The sequence below is a fragment of the Tympanuchus pallidicinctus genome, unplaced genomic scaffold (assembly GCF_026119805.1).
Source record: "Tympanuchus pallidicinctus isolate F22 unplaced genomic scaffold, pur_lepc_1.0 scaffold28, whole genome shotgun sequence".
Taxonomy (NCBI): Eukaryota; Metazoa; Chordata; class Aves; order Galliformes; family Phasianidae; genus Tympanuchus; species Tympanuchus pallidicinctus.
The window spans coordinates 2,743,308-2,761,574 of record NW_026294745.1 but is presented as its reverse complement, the minus strand read 5'-3'; the positions used below and the strand labels follow the sequence as shown (position 1 = coordinate 2,761,574).

General features: G+C 53.2%; 1 protein-coding gene across 16 annotated transcripts in view; it reads left to right on the top strand.

The window, feature by feature from the left end:
- Positions 1–18,267, top strand: part of NCOR2 (nuclear receptor corepressor 2) — a 163,947-nt gene that overhangs the window by 48,671 nt on the left and 97,009 nt on the right. For all 16 annotated transcript variants that reach the window (XM_052691171.1, XM_052691170.1, XM_052691168.1 and 13 more), the window contains exons 3-4: positions 7,955–8,082; positions 14,213–14,393. In XM_052691171.1, coding sequence (XP_052547131.1) covers positions 7,955–8,082; positions 14,213–14,393 — 309 coding nt within the window. The remainder of the gene's footprint in view (positions 1–7,954; positions 8,083–14,212; positions 14,394–18,267) is intronic.

Here is an 18,267-nt window from a genome sequence, read left to right as displayed (position 1 = left end):
GCTGCTTAGCCAGGGGCTGCTGGAGGAGATCCAGCACAGGGTGAGCAGGGCTTTGCGTGCTGCTGTGGCCTGCAGGTGCCAGCTGTGGGGAGGGCTGCTCCACTGCCCTGGGGTCTCCTCCTGCTTCTCTGCCTCTTCCTTTCTGGTTTGGGGCCAGCTGCTGCTCAGGAGGCAGACCAAGTGTGGGATCTTATGACCTGAGATTTAATTCCAACGTATTAAAAAATTGCTTACAAAGCAACTTTGCCAAGTGTGCATGCTCTCAAACAGAAGTTTAGATAGAAGGATTCTGTTAAAAATCACCAATGAACAGTTTTGTTTTGTTTTTCCTTAAGAGGATTGTAGCGTTGTTAGCCAAAACTGCAGGTGAAACATGTTAGTTTTCTGTATTAATTAGCTGCAGTGTTGGGATGTTCAGCTGATTCTATCATGTTCTGCTTGGGAACAGAAGAATTGTTTGAATGCTTTGTGACCTTTAGCTAAAGGTGAAAAAACACATTACTTACGCTGTTAACCTTCTAATGTGTCCGAAGTTCATGCTCTCTCAAAGCAAACCTTGGCATGATGGATATTCCTTTTCAGGCAACCTGCAGATATTTTCTGTAACCAGGTTGATGTCCCTGCATGGCCACGTCCCCTGGAGCCCCTCCGTGGTCACTGCTCCCTGGGGCAGCAGGGTGCCCCTGGTTCCTCGCTGGGTGCCCAGTCCCTTGCTGTGCTGCTGTCTGGGTGCATGCTGCCATTGCCAGGAGCTGGCTGTCCCCACCCCAGAGCAGCCTCTGTTTCGGACGTGCTCGTAGTATTTTGTTACTTACTGGAGGTATTAATCAGGGTTGGAGAACAGTTGGGGTGTATGCACGTGCTCCATTGGCATTTGAGTTGTGGTGGTGTGGCATCCCCTTCCAACAAAGCCCTGTTCCCCACCCAGCAGGATGGAAACGTGAGCTTCCCTGCTTAACCCCTGAGCTCCAGCTTCCACAGGCCTTTGTGCTTTCTGCCCGGCCTCCCCTCCTGTCTGGGAGCAGCTCTCGGTAAGCCACTGTAGTTCCTCTGCTGACATCTTGCAAAGCACCTCCTGTGCCGGAGCGATTGCTCACTTGGCCAGGCGCTTTCTCATCCCTCTGAACCAGAGGCACGAGGTTGATGCAAACTGGTGTGCTGATGCCTCGGCCAGGTAGTGCCAGGTAGCAGCAGGCTGTTGTGCACAGAGCTGCATGTCTCTGGGATGGCAGGAGCTGGCGTGTGTCCACAAGGCAGGGAGTGGCAGCACGATGGTGGGTAAGCACAGGGAGGGCATTACAGGTCTCTGCTGCTGTGGTGGGCTTTTTTTTTCTTTTTTTTTTTTCTTTTTTTTTCAGAATGATTATTCACACTTTTATCTCCAGCAAGCAAAATGCCAGTCTGTGTTGGTGCTCTAGGAACTTGCAGAACGGAAGGGTTTATGGTGCCAAATGCTAAAATCCCCCAGCCTGCAAAGAGCCTCCTCCAACCATCTCCAGGAGTGAGAAAAAGCTGCCTGCTCCCAGCTGTGCAGCCGGGCGGGGGGCATCGCTGCCAGCTCTGCAGCCTCCAGCAAACAGCCCAGGGAAAGGCTTGAGCAGCAAAAACCTGCCTTGGAACTTACCCACTATGATCAGTTCTGCCATAAGAGCACAGAATAATTACTCCTGAATTAACCTGAGATTTGCAGTGCAGTATTGCATGAGGTTGGTTTGGCTGAGTGGTGGTTTTGGGAGAATTGGCTTTGTGATTTAGGATCAGGAGGGATGCAAGGGAAGGAACAGAACACCTAATTCCCTGCCCTGGGGTCTGTCTCTCTGTGCCAGGAACAAGGAGCTGGCTTACAGTAGCTGCTGTGAGCAGGGCTCATTTTCCCTAGGAAAATTCTCACTTACACAAAACAACTTTTTTTCTTCAAGTACAGTTTTATGGCAGTTTCCTAATCTACTTCTTGGACATGAGTTGATGTAGAGGATACTTTGCTTTTCGTTGATTTCAGAGTTGTAAATCCACAGGGGAAGAAAAAACTTGCTGCATATGTGGTTTGGCAAAGGTAGAGCTCCAGAAATGCTGCTTTTGGAGACATAAAGCACTGCCAGCCTGACTCTGTCCATGTTGCTCCACCAACCCCTGTGGTGGAAATGCCTTTTGCAGGACTGGGGGATCTGCTGCTTGTCATTTACACACAACTGTGAGTGGGTCAGGTCCCTTAACCTGATGAATTTGTTGTGCAGTTGTAAGGAAGTGTAGTTGGGAGCTGAATGGGGGATGTGGGAAGGCAGCAGGTCGGTGATGTGTGGTGGGGGACTGCTGTGGGAGAGAAGTGATGATGAGCAAAGTGACCTGACACTTTCAATGTGGATCATAGAATTGCTTGGGTTGGATGTTTGGGGTTTGGCACGTTGCTCACCCCACAGCAAGGCTCGTGGCTGAGAATGGCTGCAGGAAGCAGAGTGCCCAGCATGGGGATGGGGGGAAGGGCTCAGTGCTGGCTCAGCGGTGCCGGGACGTGACTGGGGCAAAAGAAGAAGCCAAAAGTCTTGTGATGGAGAGAAATTCAGATGCAGCCCTGCGATGAATGTGCTGCTGTTCTGCGTGCGGCCCTGGCTGCGGGGGCAGGCTGGCTGCTGGCCTGGCACCAGGCTCCGGTCAGATGACTGGGAAGCCAGGGGAGCTGGGGGCTGCCCCCAGCACGCCGTCACTTCTTGTCCGTGAATGGCACATTCAGTTGGGACAGGCACACATCGCTGACAGCCCTGGTGTGTGCAGAGGGAGGGGGAGAAGGCGTCAGGCAGGATGCATTGCTGTGCAGCTGCTACAGACGCTGATGGTGCCGGCAGCAGCACGGCCTCTGTGCGGGGACAGCAGCAGCGATCGATGCCTTCCAGGAAGGGGCCAGGCGCACTGTGGTCACCTCCTAAAACAAAAGGCCGACTCAGCAGCCCTGCGAGGTGGATGGCAAAGAGGCTGTGTCAGAACAATGAGGGCGTTTGTCTTTTCAGCACATGTTGCATCCCCGTAGGCAAGATAAAAATGCGTGCATTCAGCCAGGTTTTTATGACCGACCTTATCTCCAACAGTATAGCTAATTGTGAAGCAGTTGGTATTTGTTTTTATTTTTTTTGAATCTGCAATGAGCTTGACCCAGGCTTTTGGGAAGGATGTGGGGCAGACAGCAAAGTGCCTGGGGACAGCCTGCTTTGATCAGTAAGAGCGATGATGCTCTGTAAGGTTTTCTCTTGCTTCCTGGGTGGATGCTGCTCCTTTGTGCTGGGGCTCTGTCCCCATGCAGCTTCCTCCCAAACCTCCTCCTACCTCAGCCGTCTTTGGGCAAGAATTTTCTTCAGGCAATGGCTCAAAAGTGCATTTCTCGGTCTGATGAGCAACTGCTGCCAGCACCAAGGGGTATCCAGGCACCAGAGAGCTTTTCCTTTTATTGCTAAAATAGGTCACGCTCATTGCTGGCAGACTGAGATTTAAAGCAACTTTTTTTTTTTCTTTTTTTTTTTCTAGCTAAGTTCAAGGTGTACAGAGTGGAGTGGAGATGGCTCTCATTCATTGGGGAGGTGCTGGAGGATGGGTATTAGGAAATGGAACTGGCTGCCCTGGGGCAGTGGGCAAAACACAGAGCTGCTGGAGCTCAAGGGGTGTCTGGACCATGCTTTTGGACCATGCTTTCAGACGTGGGGCTTGGGTGGTTCTACTGTGGAGCCAGGAGTTGGATCCGATGGTCCTTGTGGGTCTCTTCTGATCTGGGACGTTCTGTCATTCTGTGAGCAGCCGGCCCAGCTTGCAGATGGCATGGTGGACCTGTGCTGCTCCTGCTGGGTGTCAGTGCAAAAGGGGAGTGGTGGTTTTAAGTGAATTGGTCTTATTTTGCACTGAAAGTCAGTGGGGAGCTCCTAGTTACTTTCTCAAGTGGAGATGTGGTGAGCAGCAGGGCCAGGCCTCGTGCAGGCAGCTCGAGCTGTGCTGCAGTGCTCGCCTGGCTGTGCTGGACATCCTGTGGGCTCTTTCCAGCTAAAAGCCCTGGGTGTTTACACTTGTTCTTCTGCTGGTAGGAGGAAGAGAGGAACAGCAGCTTGCTTATTTTACTGCAAGAGCAGCTCCAGGCTTCTCTTCTGCAGGCTCCTCTTCCTGGGGCCCGATGGGGATGGATGGAGCAGGCAGTGGTACCGTGGCTGCACTCAGTGGGGCTGCAGCACTGCCCAGTCCTTGTGCTGCAGGCAGAGCCCAGCTTTGCTCCCAGCCTCCATGCGCTCTCCTGGATCAGCTCAGGCAGCTGTGAGTGGGGGAAGAGCAAAGTATGCTGGTGAGTGCACGCGTTCAAAACAGAAAGGGAGAGAGGCAGGCGGCCTGTGAGCTGTGCACAGCCATTGGTTTGGCGCCTGGGTTATCCTGAGGTCAGAGGGCACAGGGAGGAATTTGCTGGAGATGCTGCAGTAGGTAAGGCAGCTCACTGAGAGCTCTCACAGAGCAGCTTTCTTTTTTCGTGAGGCTTTCTGTATTTCTGTGCCACTGAAAGCTTTTCTGCAGCGCTGCGTTCGGTCTCCTGGCTTTAGAGAGTTTGATTACTGTATTTAAATGAGCCCAATAGAGCTGGGTTATGTGGGGTGATAGAATCTACCGGGGGAGGAGAGAGACGGCGCTCTGAGCGCTGTGGCATTGAGGAAGAACGCAGAGAGTCCTTGAGACTGAGTGCACTCCGGTCCCTGCCCAGCAGCCCCAGGCAGGGGAGGTGCAGCACATCACACTTCCCACTGGCAGCGCAGGACGGCTTGCTGGGAGCCTGCTGGGGCACCTTCTCTGTCTGCCGCATGAAGAAGTGTATTTTAATGAGGCTGCTTTTGGCTTGTTAGCATTTTATTTATCTAAACGTTGGCCTTGTGCTGTATTGCTCTGTCGTGGTGATTTATGGCACCATAGCACTCTGTGTCTGTCCGGTCCAGGTGATGCTGCTGTTCTTGCAGGCTCAGCCCAGCCAGCTGCTCCATGTGCTGCAGGGCTGGGAGCTGCACAGAGGGGCCTGCTGCAGTGAGCGTGCCCTGGGCAGGTTTCTGCCTGTAAGGGGGTGAATCCAGCCGCACTGTAGAGGCCAGGGGGTTGCAGCAGCTTCTTCTGACATTGCCTGGGATGATGTAGGCTGCCCTTGGCTCCAGCTGGATGCTAAATGGCTGTGTGGGCTATGCTGTGGGCTCAGACTCACTGTGAGGTGCTGCTGGTGCTGGTCGCCGTGCTGTCCCTGTGTTCTGTGCCGCACAGCCCCGTGCTGCTCTGTGTCCTTAGGGAAAGGTGCTGCCCCTCTGCATCGTGAGCTGAGCCCTGAGCAGCTCTCTCCTGGGTTTCTTCAAGGTGATTTGTTCCAGTACTGCTGCAGGTGCACGGTTTGAAAGTGGATAATGTAGATTTTCCTTGTCTTTTTTCTAGTTTTACGTAGCTGGCTTCACCCGAAGCTTTGGAGATACGGCTTACTGCTTTTCATGCGTCTGTTCCTTGCACACAAGATGGATTGGCCTGGGCCAGGGCAGCGCTCCAGCACGGCACAGTGCCAGGTGCTGTGTGAAGGACGAAGAGCAGTGTGTTTCTGGGCCTGGAGGCACAGACAGCTCGACCTTTTTGCTGCATTTCAGTGTCACGCTGCTCCCAGCAGGGATCCAACCTTCCCCTCCTGCCTGGTGGCTCCTGTAGATTTCCAGGTCTGCTCCTGTGTCCCAGCAGGTCTTCAAAACACCACTGAGCAACACCGAGGTCTTTTCTGGAGGCAGCCTGTAAACCTTTCTGGTGTTTGTGTCTGAAAAACACGCCCCTAGCTCACAATGGAGCATACTGCAGTAACCTTCTGAGCAATTCATCCACCTATGTCCTGCCAGGTGTCCCCTGGTTCCTTTGACGGTTCATCACAGGACACAGAAACCTGTCAGTTTTGATTCCTGTCACTCATTTTTCAGGTTATGTTTTCTTCAACTAAAACTGAGCGGCGATATGAGCGGAGCAGTCAGACAGCGGTGCCCTGAGTGGGGATGTGCTGATGTGAGCAAAGCAGAGCAGTCAGACAGCGGTGCCCTGAGTGGGGATGCAGTCCTGGCCCCAAGGTCGAGCCTCACCTGCTGCTTCTGGCTGTGCCAGGAAACAGTGAGCTCCAGGAGCTGTTTTCTGGAGGGTGTTGGAGGAGAAGGCAAGGCTTGTATGGGCAAGGGGAGAGGGAAGACAGGGCTGTTGGGACACGCAGGAGCCCTTTTTTCCTTTTTTCCTCCCAAGGGCACAGCCTTCCAGTCTCCCGGACAGGTAATTCTTGTTTGTACACCCACAGCAGGTGAGTGCCCTGGCTGTAGGCCTGCTGGTGTGCCTTCCCAGCTGGCACGAGTGCATTTTGTACACCGATGGCAGGCGCTGTATTGCTCAAGGTTTGGTTTTGTTTAAAAAGACAGGACGAGTGTGAATAGGAGAAGCATGTTGTAGGCAGCGGCTCTGCCTGGCCAGGTCATGAGGTCGCATTCCCTTGGTGCCTGTGCTTCTCCTGCTGGTGTGGCATCATGGTATGCTCTGACCCTCGGTCCCACAGGGCTCCACGTGTGGGGCCTTCTTCTCCTAAGGCCTGCGTGTACGGCAGGGCTAGAACGTCCCTGCTAGGTGAGTAGATGGAGCCTTCCCCAAAGCTGCCCCAGAGGTGCCAGGGGCTGCAGGGGCCCTAGGCTCCTGAGTTTGCTTTCCTTGCTTCCTGCCCTTTCCCGTGATCTATCAGAGCAGAAGGGCAGCGGCAGCACACAGCTGCTACACGTTGGGAGAAGATGAACCTGATCGCCAGCTTTCATCTCCTGATGCGCCTTACAGAACCACCATTCCCCTTCCTCCTCCATGTGTGTTTGACCTTTGCAGCTCCTGTGAGAGAGGGGCAGGACTGGGGCAGAGGTCTGGTTTTGTTGGCTTCCCTGGACTGAGTGCTGAGAACTGGTTTTTCTCCCTGGATTTCCACAAAGGGAAGGTGCAGGTTGGTGCAGCATCAGCTCCAAAATCTGCTCTGTGCCTGCCCCTCCCCGTGCTGAGGCTCTTTGCTGCGCACTGGGGTTTATCAGCCCTGGTTACATCTGATCAAATAACACCCGTGCAGCTGTTCAGGCTGAGAGGTTTTCCCCTCCCAACTGCAAGTACTTGGCGTTATATTTGGTGGGTGGTGGTTGGCTTTGGTTTTTTTTGTTGCTGTTGTTTTTGACCCTGACATTTCTTTTTCTTTGTGAGCAGTCCGAGCTTTTGTTTGGTGTTGTTCTGAGTGAGGGCTGTTTGAAATAGACTCCCAGGTGGGACTGGTTCTAATGTAAATAAGCGTCGGTGTTACCACGATATTCTGTGGCAGGGCTTTGTGTGCCACTGCTGAAGGTCTCAGTTAATTAGATGATTAGTCTTCTTTTCTGGTCAAGTATCTATCTGCAAATAAAAAATGAGCGATTGAAACATAGGTGCTGAAATGCTGTTGCTGGAATCGGTCTGTGGCACAGAGCAGGAGGGCTTCTTATTTAATTAAAATCGGGAACATACTGTTCTGTACTCTCCAAGGGTCAAGGAACAAAAGGGACGTGCACATAATAAGTAGCATACTATCCTTCTGAGCCCCTTCAGCTGTGCCCAGGGGAGCTGTGTTTAAAGGAACAACGTTTTTGATCCTTCCTCTCTTCTTCATTTCTCTCTCTATGCCACAGCGTGGGTTACTGAAGCTGAAAGCATCCTGTGACGTTTCATGTTCTCTCACCTGGCTCTAAAGCCATCACCAGTCCAGCGTGGGTGCCAGAAGCCCGTGTGCCCCACGAGCAGCCTGGGCCAGGGGGCTGTGCTCCTGCAGGGCTGGGGGACAGCACTCAGCTCCAGAGGAAGAGCGTTGGCACGGTCTGCTCTGAGCTGTCGGGCTCACTGCGTTCCTGAAAGCTGCCATCAGCCTAACGAGCTGTGTGTGTTTCCACAGGACGTCGCACTGCTGGAGTACCAGCACCATTCCAGGGACTTCGCTTCGCACCTCCCGCCCGGGTCCATCATGCAGCCGCAGCGGAGGAGGCCGTCCCTGCTCTCCGAGTTCCAGCCGGGCAATGAAAGGTACCTCGGGCTGCTCCTGGGGCTGGGGGGCTCCCAGCTACGGCAGCGAGTGTTCGCACAGCGCTGGGGTGTGCGGTGGAGCTCTGCACAACCTGCGCTGCGCGATGTTGGGTATTGCTACCGATTGTACCTTAGCTAATGCAAGCAACACCTTCTGGTTTCTTCTCTTGTGCTGTCACACGTTTCACAGATGTGCTAAAAATCAAGCACACCCCTCTATTTGTGAAGCTGCGTTGCTGGTTTAGGCGAGTGACTGCCTGTGCTGATGGGAGGAGTGCAAATAGCTCACTACCACTATTCTTCCCCACTTCCTCTCGGGTTGCTCTTCCTCTCCACTCTCTCTGTTATTGTTTCTCTTTCTGTGCTCCTCTCATGACTTTCCCCGAGGTGCTGTGCTTTCTCTCTCTGCCCTTGTGGCTCTCCTGGTGTCACTAGTGATGATTTCAGTTGCCTCTTGCCTGAGGCTGCCGTGTTCGGGTGCCGCTCAGATGGGTGCTGTGGGGCTGCAGCTGCATGACCCGCAAGAGCTGCTCTGTTGTAAAGGCCGTCGCTGTGGCTCTGTTTCATCACAAAATGCTGCTCTCTCACAGTTTCTCTTCTGCATTTGATGCTTTAGTGGTTCTGAAAAAAAAAAAAAAGAAAATTGCCTGGAAGTGAAATAACCTTGCAGCAGTAGATGTATGCAAAGTGGGTCTTTTTGATGCTTGTTCCTTAGGCTAAGAATACAAGTAGTGCAGAGTCACTGAGCCGCTGCTTGTGGCCAGCCAGAAATGAGTCTGCTTCTCTGAAACTGTAATTGTTAGGGGAGAGGAGAAAGAGCTCAAGGTGGTGGTTGCTGAAGGGCGCAGAGCAACTGGAGCCCTGGGTATTTGGTTAGAAATGCAGCCAGCACTCTGTGTCTGGTTGGGTGGATTCAGCTTGGTGCTCAGCAGAAAGAAAAAAAAAAAAAAGCAGCCCTGTGGCAACCTGGGGACAAAGCACAACCTCTAAAGCTCTGCCCTCCTGGATGAGCTCTGCTTTGCCCAGCCTGAATCTTCGAACTTACTTTTGAGCGGACAATCAAGTGAATGAGAGTAAATGAATAGAACTCCAGGACTCAAACTAAGTGGAGCTGGGGTCGGGGAGGTGCTCATCCCAGCTCCTGTTTCTCTTTATCTTTAAGTGCTCCATGTTAAAAGGTCTCCCACAGACTTTGCTTTTCTGTCATTGTGGCATGAGGACCTGCCCCAAACCAGAGCCTGCTGTGCTGTAAATGGGCTCTTTGGGGGTGTAGTTGCTCACTCGAGAGCTACAAGGCCCTGCAGCTCCCGGAGCAGGTCAGGTTGGGAATTCAACCCCCAAACCCAGTGCTGATTCTGGCCCAGGGAGAGAGTGGAAGCAGCTGAGTCCCCTTGACAGACTGATGCCAGGAGCATCTGTAAGCACTTTGGCTCTGTTCCTGCACTGGAGCTGCTGGGTTTGAGCTGAGGCAGCTGGCTCTCAGCACAAGGGCTGGAGGAGGGAGCAATGGCAAACAAATAATGTCTGCAGAGGGGCCTGGGGCGTGCTGTCTGCAAGCAGGAGTCTCATCCCACCCCAGCGCTGCAGTCCCTGCCTGGCACCAGCTGGTGGGTGTCAGGTTATGGATTTCCAGACTGCTTTTCTGCTTCCCTCTTTGAAGCAAGTGTGAACCCGGGGGAACCCTTCCAACCTGCTGGAAGAAATGGGGCTGAGGTGGTCCCAGGTTTGGGTGTATCCCAAGCGGATCGGCTTTGAGCCATCACCACCCCGCAGTGGATGGGCAGAACTCCATCTGTAGCAATTCTGGCTTGAGAGAAGGAAGGAAAACTTGAAGCATTCCGAACATGTTGCTATAGGGAAAGTTGGCCCCACGTTTCCCTGCAGGGACGTGCTGCTTGCTTTGATGGCTCTTTGGTAGCAGGCTTTTTCTTGGAAGGACCCGCGGACTTCCCCTCAGCTTGTTCAGCAGGCGCTGCCAGCAGGGCTGCAGGAGTGAGGAGAAGTGCTTCAGGGTCTGCTGTTGGTACACATCGTACTGGCAACGCCTGCAGGGAATGTGCTGGCAGGATGACAAGGAGTAGGGTTTTTCTCTTCTACTTGTATCTGCAAAGGAAATGAGAAGAACTGAGGTGAGCACTAAATGGCAGGTGCCTGTGGGTGAGGGAGCTGACAAATCCAAGAACCAGACTCCTCTGGAGCAAAATTCCATATTAAAGCAGGAATGCTGGGGTGGATGATGGCTTCACCAGCAGATGTGACTGTAAATAAGCGATATGCATATTAACACAGATATTCTGCCTTTATCCAGAACGAGATGAGTCACTGTTTTCAGAGGAGATTGCCTTACCAGTTCATGAGACCGTGCCCTTTATTCGGAGCCGTGCTGCTTAGCAGTCGTAAGCACTTTGCAGAGTTTCCCAGCGTTCCTCTGAAGTGTGGTATTTTGGATATGCTGAGCAGCTGCCATGTCTCTGCAGCCATCCGAGATAGCCGTGTGCAGTACAGCATGAGAGCAGGCCTAATTACTGCGCTCGTTGGACGTGATTAATCCTCTGGCTGTGGAGCACAGGGAGCTGTGAGAGCCCAGCGCGGGGCCGCTGGAAATAATGGGCACTTCTCAGCCCTCATCTGTGTCGGGCCAAATGGCACCAACTGTTCCAGAGCGAGCTGTGCGACCGAGCGCCTCCTATTTATGGTCTTTAATTAAAGTTTCCCTCCTTAAAGGTGACCCTTTTCTCAGCAGTGAGGCTGAAATCCCCTGCGACTGCAGAGCTTCGTGTCTTTTCCCACTCGAAATGGCGATGCAGGAGGTGGATTATTTGTTTTTTGTCCTCCTTAAATGAACGTGGGAAAATATGGGCTGCAGAGGGCAGCTCTGGTGTGTAGGCACACAGTCGGTGGCCTGAGCACCCGCTGCTCCGTGGATGAGCGAGGAGATGTGGAGGCAGCAGGTGGAACAGGTCAGTGTGCCCTGTGGAGCACCTGGGCGCTGCGTTGCTGCTGATGGAGGGATAACAGCGAATGGAGCAACTTTCCCACGCCTGATTCTGGACTGGAGTTCCATTAGGAGGGCAGGTGATCTCATGATGCATGCAGCAGCCTGGCCAGCACGGGCTGTCCCTGGAGACATTGAGCCAGGGAGTACTCCAGCAACCCAGTGCTGCCAGGAGGATTCTCCAGCGAGGCTCTGGGTTTGGAGAGCAAGCTGTGTGTCAGGAGCTTGTGCAGATGCTGGGACCTGCTGGCACAGCCCTGCTGCTGGAGGATGAGGGCACCCAGCTGCTCCACCCAGACAGACGGGCTGCTCACTCCCTCTCCAACTGTGTGAAGAGGGAATGTATGGGCTGGCCCAGCCTGTGTTTTTTAGCTGCCCTGGTGGCAGTTTGCTCCCACAAGCCCTCTGGATTCTCTCTTTAACAGGTCTCAATTTGCCCAGTCTCCTGCTCTGAATAACATTGGCCGTAAAGAGGTTGCTGAAACCTATTGCAAATCTTAGCACTGACTATAAAAAATTCACATCAGCACTGGTGGTTTTCTGTGATACTCACTCATTTTCTTGTCTGTCTATACCTGTGAGGGCTGGAGATGTATATATATTTACTTATGTTTGGAGACCATTTCCTACTCATCTCGTTCTGGATAAAGGCAGAATATCCATGTTAACATGCATGGCCAGCATCTCAGCCAGAGGAAATAAACAGCTGCAGTAAGGCTATCACTTACCTCGCTTCTCGTTCCAGCAGTCGGCACGGGCCAGCTCCCCACCTGCCCGTGTTTGTCCCCATGGTATGGGGAGCAGTATTTGTGAGCAGAAGCAAAGCTCCAAGTGTCTTCTTGCTGGGCAGGTGCCCTCCTTGTTTGAGGACAGGAGTGATCCTCAGTTGGGCTGGGAGGTTCCTTTTTGACCTCAGGTGGAGTTTGTACTTGACCATTTCTCTCTGATTTTGCTTCTGCAGAGTTAGGAAGATAAAGGTAAGATCCAGGTAGATCTCATCAAGGCTGCTCCTGCAAACTCCTTGAGGGCAGTTCGGGGCATCTGGTTGGTGCCTCCCTCCTAGGAGATGAATGCTCTCAGCTTCCCTTGTACCCAGCGACCAGCCAGCTCTTTTTAGCCCTATTTGTGCTCAGGTGCTTCAGATTTGGGTACGATGTAGCAGGCAAGGTTGTACCAGGTCTCAATGCTCAGCAAGTGCAGGAGCTTCCAGCCATGTGTACCGCTGGGGAAAGGGCTGTGGTGTGTGAGGAATGCAGCTGGCAGTGTGCAATTAATGGTGTAGCTCAGCAGTAAACCAAAGATCCCATCTTGGGTCATCTCGGTCTTCTGGCCTCAGACCTGCTCCCCCTCCCCCCTCCGGCTGTGTGCAGTGCTGTGCTCATGACAGGGACTCCAGGGAGTTTCCCATGTCATTGAGTAACACCTTTACCCTTCAGCAAAGTAGGAATCTCTGGAATAAAGCAGCCAGATGGGAACTGCTTGGAAAGTGCAGCGAAAGCCCACGCTCGGTGTAACGGAGGGTTTGCAGACACTGCTCCTCCCGCGCCGATAGCAAGTCGTGGCAATATAAAAGGCTGTTGTGAGGAGCTGAGTGCAGGTGTGGGTGCAGGGGGGAGGTGTGAGGGCTGTGAGCAGAGCGCTGCTGTTGGCGTGGGGCGGTGCTGGGCAGAGTCATCCCGGGAGCGGCTGGAAATTCCAGGGCACGGAGTCAATGGCAGTTCCCGTGGATGTGGAAATGGAAATAGAATAGCAGCCTGTAGCATCGCAGCTGCTTTCCCCAGCGTGGCCCCTGCCTCTCCGTAAGGAACTGCCTCAGCAGAGCTGCGTGCCGCTCTTACGTTCCACACGGCGCTTTCTGAGCGTGGTCCTCACAACCGCAGCACTCTGCAGCAATTAGCAGCTTCTGGGTAACGCAGCCTTTAAAAAAAAACAAGGAAGAAGTGAGAATAAACACATCGGATTTTTAATTGCTGTGCTACGGAAAGCCTTGGGTGTTGGAATATTTTAACACCTGCCCAGCTCAACAGTTGCCGATTGTGGCTGGGTTTCTGGACAGGCTGCTGGGAAGTGCACGCAGTGCCTGGGCTGCTGGGCATGGCTCAGTGCAAAGTGTGTGCGGGTGAGCTGCGCTTACGGGGCCGCACCAAAGGGCCGTCCTGCTCCAACGGCTCGCTGCCCTGGCCTGTGTGTTTTGGGTCTGGTGCTGAGGTTTAAATCAAAAACATGAAAATACAGAAGGGGAAAAAAAAAAAAAGAAAAAAGGGGGAGGAGGGTGAGGGAGAAGCTGTGGCTCACTTGCACAGAGCTGGGCTTGGGTCACGCTGCGGGGAAGGTGATTTCCACCCAGCACTTCCCTCCCTTGGATGCAGTCCAGGGCTGTTAGAGCTGCTGGAAGGGCTCCCGTTGCCTTCAGAGGGCTCTGGGCCCGTCCCTTCCTGCTGTGCTTGCAGAAGCTGAGTTAGCAAGGTGAGCATGGCCATCAGCAGCCCCAGGTTGGAGGGGCACACCGCACAGCCCTTGGTGCCTGCTCTTGGCATGCCTGTGATGTGTTTGCTTTCCCCCATCCCCGTGAGCAGCTTCCAGCCTGCTCCCTTTGTCGCTGCTGAAGGTGTGCTGCACTGTGCTGCGTAGCTCAAGAGAACTCAAACAATCTTGCTTAAAGGAAAAAAAAAAAAAAAAAAAAAAAAAAAGCCGTGTTTTTTCCTAGTTTTGAATCTCTTGTGTTTTGTTGTAATTTCTAAGAGACACATCTGCCTGAAGTGTTAAAAACACCTTTGGAGCTGCTGCAACAAAGCTGATCTTTGGGCATAGTAAAAGATTGAGTGTGTTTTTGTGGGAACCTTTTACAATTCCCAGAGTAGATTCCTGCTAGGAAAAATAGAGCTGCAAAAATTTTTATACTTGCTTAAAGAAAGCAAAGCCAATTTCCAGGTATTACCAACTGCTACGTATGTAACAGGTGAAGAGATCTCAGGCTGGTGTACAAGAGAGGCAGAGTGCCCTGGGTCCCTGCAGGCTGAGATGTGCGAGCTGGAGCTGTGCTTTCTCCATAGGAGCCCAGCGTCCTGCCCGCAGTCTCGGAGCAGGGGGAGCAGAGCCGGCTTGTTCCCTAAGGTCTCCTTTCCTTGTCCGCAGATCTCAGGAGCTGCACCTGAGGACCGAGGCTCATTCCTATCTCTCTGACCTGACCAAGCCATCGGATTTGGAGTTCATCGAAACGAAGCGGCCGCGCCTGGACCTGCTGCAGGACCCGCTGCTGCGGCACTCGCCCCTCCTGAGCCAGGGCCAGCAGGCGGGCGGCGAGGAGCTGCCCAAGGTGAGCGCTGCGCCCGGCGCCCCTTTGTGCAGAGCTGCCTGTCACACGGTGCGTGGCGCTGTTGGGTGGCACGCGCTGAGATGGGGCGACTTCTTCAGAGAAAGAAAAGGGTGTAGGGTTTTCTCCTAAACTGTTCATCTCGTGGGCTCGTCTTTATGGACTTGTATTTACTGGCTGTTTGCTGCGCAAGAGCGTTTGGGAAGTTCCTGTGGGCTGGGCTAGGGTTGGTTGTGTCTGGCTTTTGTGGATACTGTGCCTTAATTTGATTTTTACTTGACCTTTCTTATTTATCACATCTCCTTATTTAATACTGGTGTTTGAAGGGCTGGAATTGGCCGCTGGTGGTTCCTAATATAATCTTCCCCAGGAAAGCCTCCCTTGCCTTAGTCTCCTGGAACAGAGCAGATTGTTTACTTGCAATTACCTCCTCTGCTGCGTGATAAATATTACAAAGAACAGCCCCTTGCTTGTGTGCCTGCTCGGATTGAGCTGCGTGCTCTACTGGGATGGATAGTGCTTGACTTCAGCGTGAGCTTGGGTTTATTCCTGGTGGAGCTTGCATGAGATCCCGCTGACTGTCATGGGGGAGAGGAACATTTAACTTGAAATGGGGCAAATGAGGGCAGTTTGGGTGGATGGGGTTCCAGGAGAGGCCTGGCCAGAGCTGGAAGTTGTGAGGTTGTGAGGAGCAGCAGGGACCCTGCAGTGTGGGGGCTCTGGACACAGAGTGATCCCTGTGGGTGCTGGCCCAGGTGTGTGTGGGGAAAAGAAACTGTTAGCTATGAAACCAAAGATGTTTTCTCTCCAAAGGCATGAGGAAACCAGGACAGCTTTTCTGTCTGCACGTTGTTTCCATCAGCAGTTCTGTTCTGCTTCTCGCCGGAAAACCACGCATTGTCTCAGCTATTTGTTTCTAATAGGCAAAGCCACTCTTGAGGCATTAGTCGCTGAGTTAGGGGCTGCATTTGCTTCTTGGGCTGTGACACATTTCCAAGAATTACATCGCGTTTTATGGGGCTTAAAACATTTGTTAATGAAAGAGAGAGAGAGAAAGCTGAGATGTATACCATTCAGCAGGACAAGATTATGCTTTTAGTGGAGCCATTTGTAATGTCGCAGTCTGGAAGGAGAGAAAAATGGCTGGGGAGCACCTGAGTGGTCTGGGTTGGCTGGGTTGTTCCTGGGCAGGGCTGGCTGAGGTACTGTGTGTGCTGCTCTTCCTGATGGCTTTACAGATTGTGGCAAGTCCTGGTAACAGACTGTGGAGCTTTTCCCATTAACACTCCCAGGAAAGAAGTGGATCTTGTATGGTTTTTATCCATTTTTCTCAAGCAGGGGATTGAGCTGGGGCCCCTGTGCCCCGTTCTGGATCACAGCAGCCTCACTTCAAGTGAAGATTAGTAAGCAATGCAAAGGCAGCAGCTCTTAGTAGCTCAGCTCTTTGTGGCTACAGAAAGCAGATGTGTTGGGGAAGCGTTTCTTACAAAAGCAGCAGCTTTACAGCCATGTCTGCCAGCAAAAGATTACCTTTTTATATGAACCTCATATTGCTCATACCCTCGATCAATTCTCTTCAGGCTGGGAAACAGAAGGCTGTTTTCCTACCTGTTTTCTCCACTCAAGCATCTCTCCCCCACGCAGCGTGGCTGTCACGTTGCTGCAGGGCACAGAGTGTGCAGCTCCTACTGCTGGCTGGGCTCAGGAGAGCTCAGGGGACAAAACATCCTGGTGCCCTCCATCCAGGCTGACAGTGCCTCTGAGAAGGTGCTCCCGTGAGCTGGCCAAGAACAGCAGGCAGAACTGAATTGGGCCTGCTTTCCCTGTCATTGTGATGTGTGTGTGGGACCCGCTGGAGGAGTGGCCGTGATGGGGATTTGCCAAGCATGCTTGTAGTGCTGGAGCTCCTTCCCAGGGCCCTTGGTGGGTTTGGTGTCGGATGGGGAAAGCCGTGGTCCTTCAGCAGATCAGAGCAGCACAGCAGGCCTGCCATGTGTCTGTGTGATCCCTGGCCATCCAGCACCTGCTGCAGAGCTGGACCTCGGTCCTGCCACCCCCCCTTCCCTTCCAGCTCTTCTTATTCCCCTTGTGCTTCCACTTGGTCTTCCCACTTCTGAGAACTGCTTTTCCACCACATATGTGGTTTGCTACTCTCCCTATAGGATGTGAGTCAGTCGTGATCTGCATTTAGTCCCGTTGCAGGGGCTGGCTGCTGCAGTCCAGCCCATTGCTCCAGTGGGATGGTGCTGCAGGAGCCCCACAACCCTGCTGTGGGGCCGGGGCAGGCTCAGGAAACCTGAACCTCACTGCCATCTGCCCCAGCAAACCGCTGGCCACCGGTAAGTCTCTTCCCCTTTCTGTGTCTGAGATTTCCCCGTCGGTAACAGGGACAATGCCACTTCCCTCTTTTGTAAAGGAGTTAACAGCGTGAGTGCTTGGACTCTGCTTTGCATTGTTGAAGGGTTTTAATTTCTTCCCTTTCTGCCTGAATGTTTTTGTGCTGTGAACGAAAAGCTGGGATCTGAAAGGAGAAGGTGGGACTCTGGGGAAAGGCAGCGCGAAGGCCAGGAAATATATGCAGCAAAGCAGAAATTAGGGCAAAGGGCACTATGCTTTGATGCACGTTAATGCAGCTTTAAAAGCCATTAATTGAAAAAGGATGAATTAACACGTTTAAAATGCATTTTTAATGATGCATTGAAGCCAGCGCCACGCATGCCAAATTTCACACCAGCTGCCTGTTCCAGAGCCCGATGTACACCAAACTCCTGGAGAACAGGCAGGGAGGTGAGAGGGCTCCTGGGCAGCCCTGAGCAGCCTGGCAGCACCCCAAAGAGCTGGAGGGGCCTTGGGGAGCCCTGTCCCCGCTCCCTGCCGGTGAGGAGTAGCCCTGGGAGGGGGAGTCATCGGCTGGGATCCTATTTGTGAGCAAGGGAAGCGCCCCAATCCCAGTGCAGAGCTGGTAAATCACCAGCCTGCTCTCTCAGCTCCGTGGTTTTCTGCATGGCTTTGTTATGGGAACATTGATCTGTTGCTGGGATTAACCTCTCAGAGTTTCCAGTGGGCTGGTCTCACAGTTATTAATGAAACTGGCTGGAACTCGTGTTGACCTTGGCAGAGGCCCCAGTTGGCTACGAGGGAACTGGCAAACGCATAATCTCTAATTGAGTAATCCAGCACAGGGGGAAGGGAGCGAGGGGGTGGAAGCAGCAGTGCTTTGAACTCGGAGAGCCGCAGCACTCCGGCAGGATGTGTGGGAGCAGCTCCCAAACCTGCTGAGCGTGGCCAGGAGTGGCACGGGGCCCCCTGGGAGGGAGCTGTGCTGGGTGCCATTGCCTCCCCGCACTTACGGCCATTTACCGAGTGTCTGGGTGACAGAGTGATGCCGTGAGCTCCAAGCACTTGTCCCCTGCTGTGTGCTTCCAGGGCTGGTGGATGGACAGCCAGCAGCAGCACGTGGAGCAGCAAAGGATCCCACTGCAATGCGTTCAGTTTGTCCCCCCCCTCACCCCCACCACGCTGTTGCTCACGCTGTCAACTGATACAAATCCAACTGTGGGAAGGATCCCATGGAGTGGGGGAGGACTGCGTTAGGACAGCAGTGATTCAAGGCTATTTCTGGGAAGATGAGGGAGATGTTGGCATTCTCTGTTATTCCAAACATATTTAAATCCTGAAATATTTGCATTGTTCCCACTGTCACTCTGCAAATGTTTCTGGCTGGGTTCCTTTCTGCCCTGCTTTCCCCTCGCTCCATCTCACCATTTTCCACCAGGGCAGCACGTGGCAGCCCCTGCTCGCTGTGCTGCCTCCTGCATAGCCTGGTGCTGCTCTGCTTTGAAGGGCAGAGCTGCCAGGCCGCAGGGCAGGGTGCTGC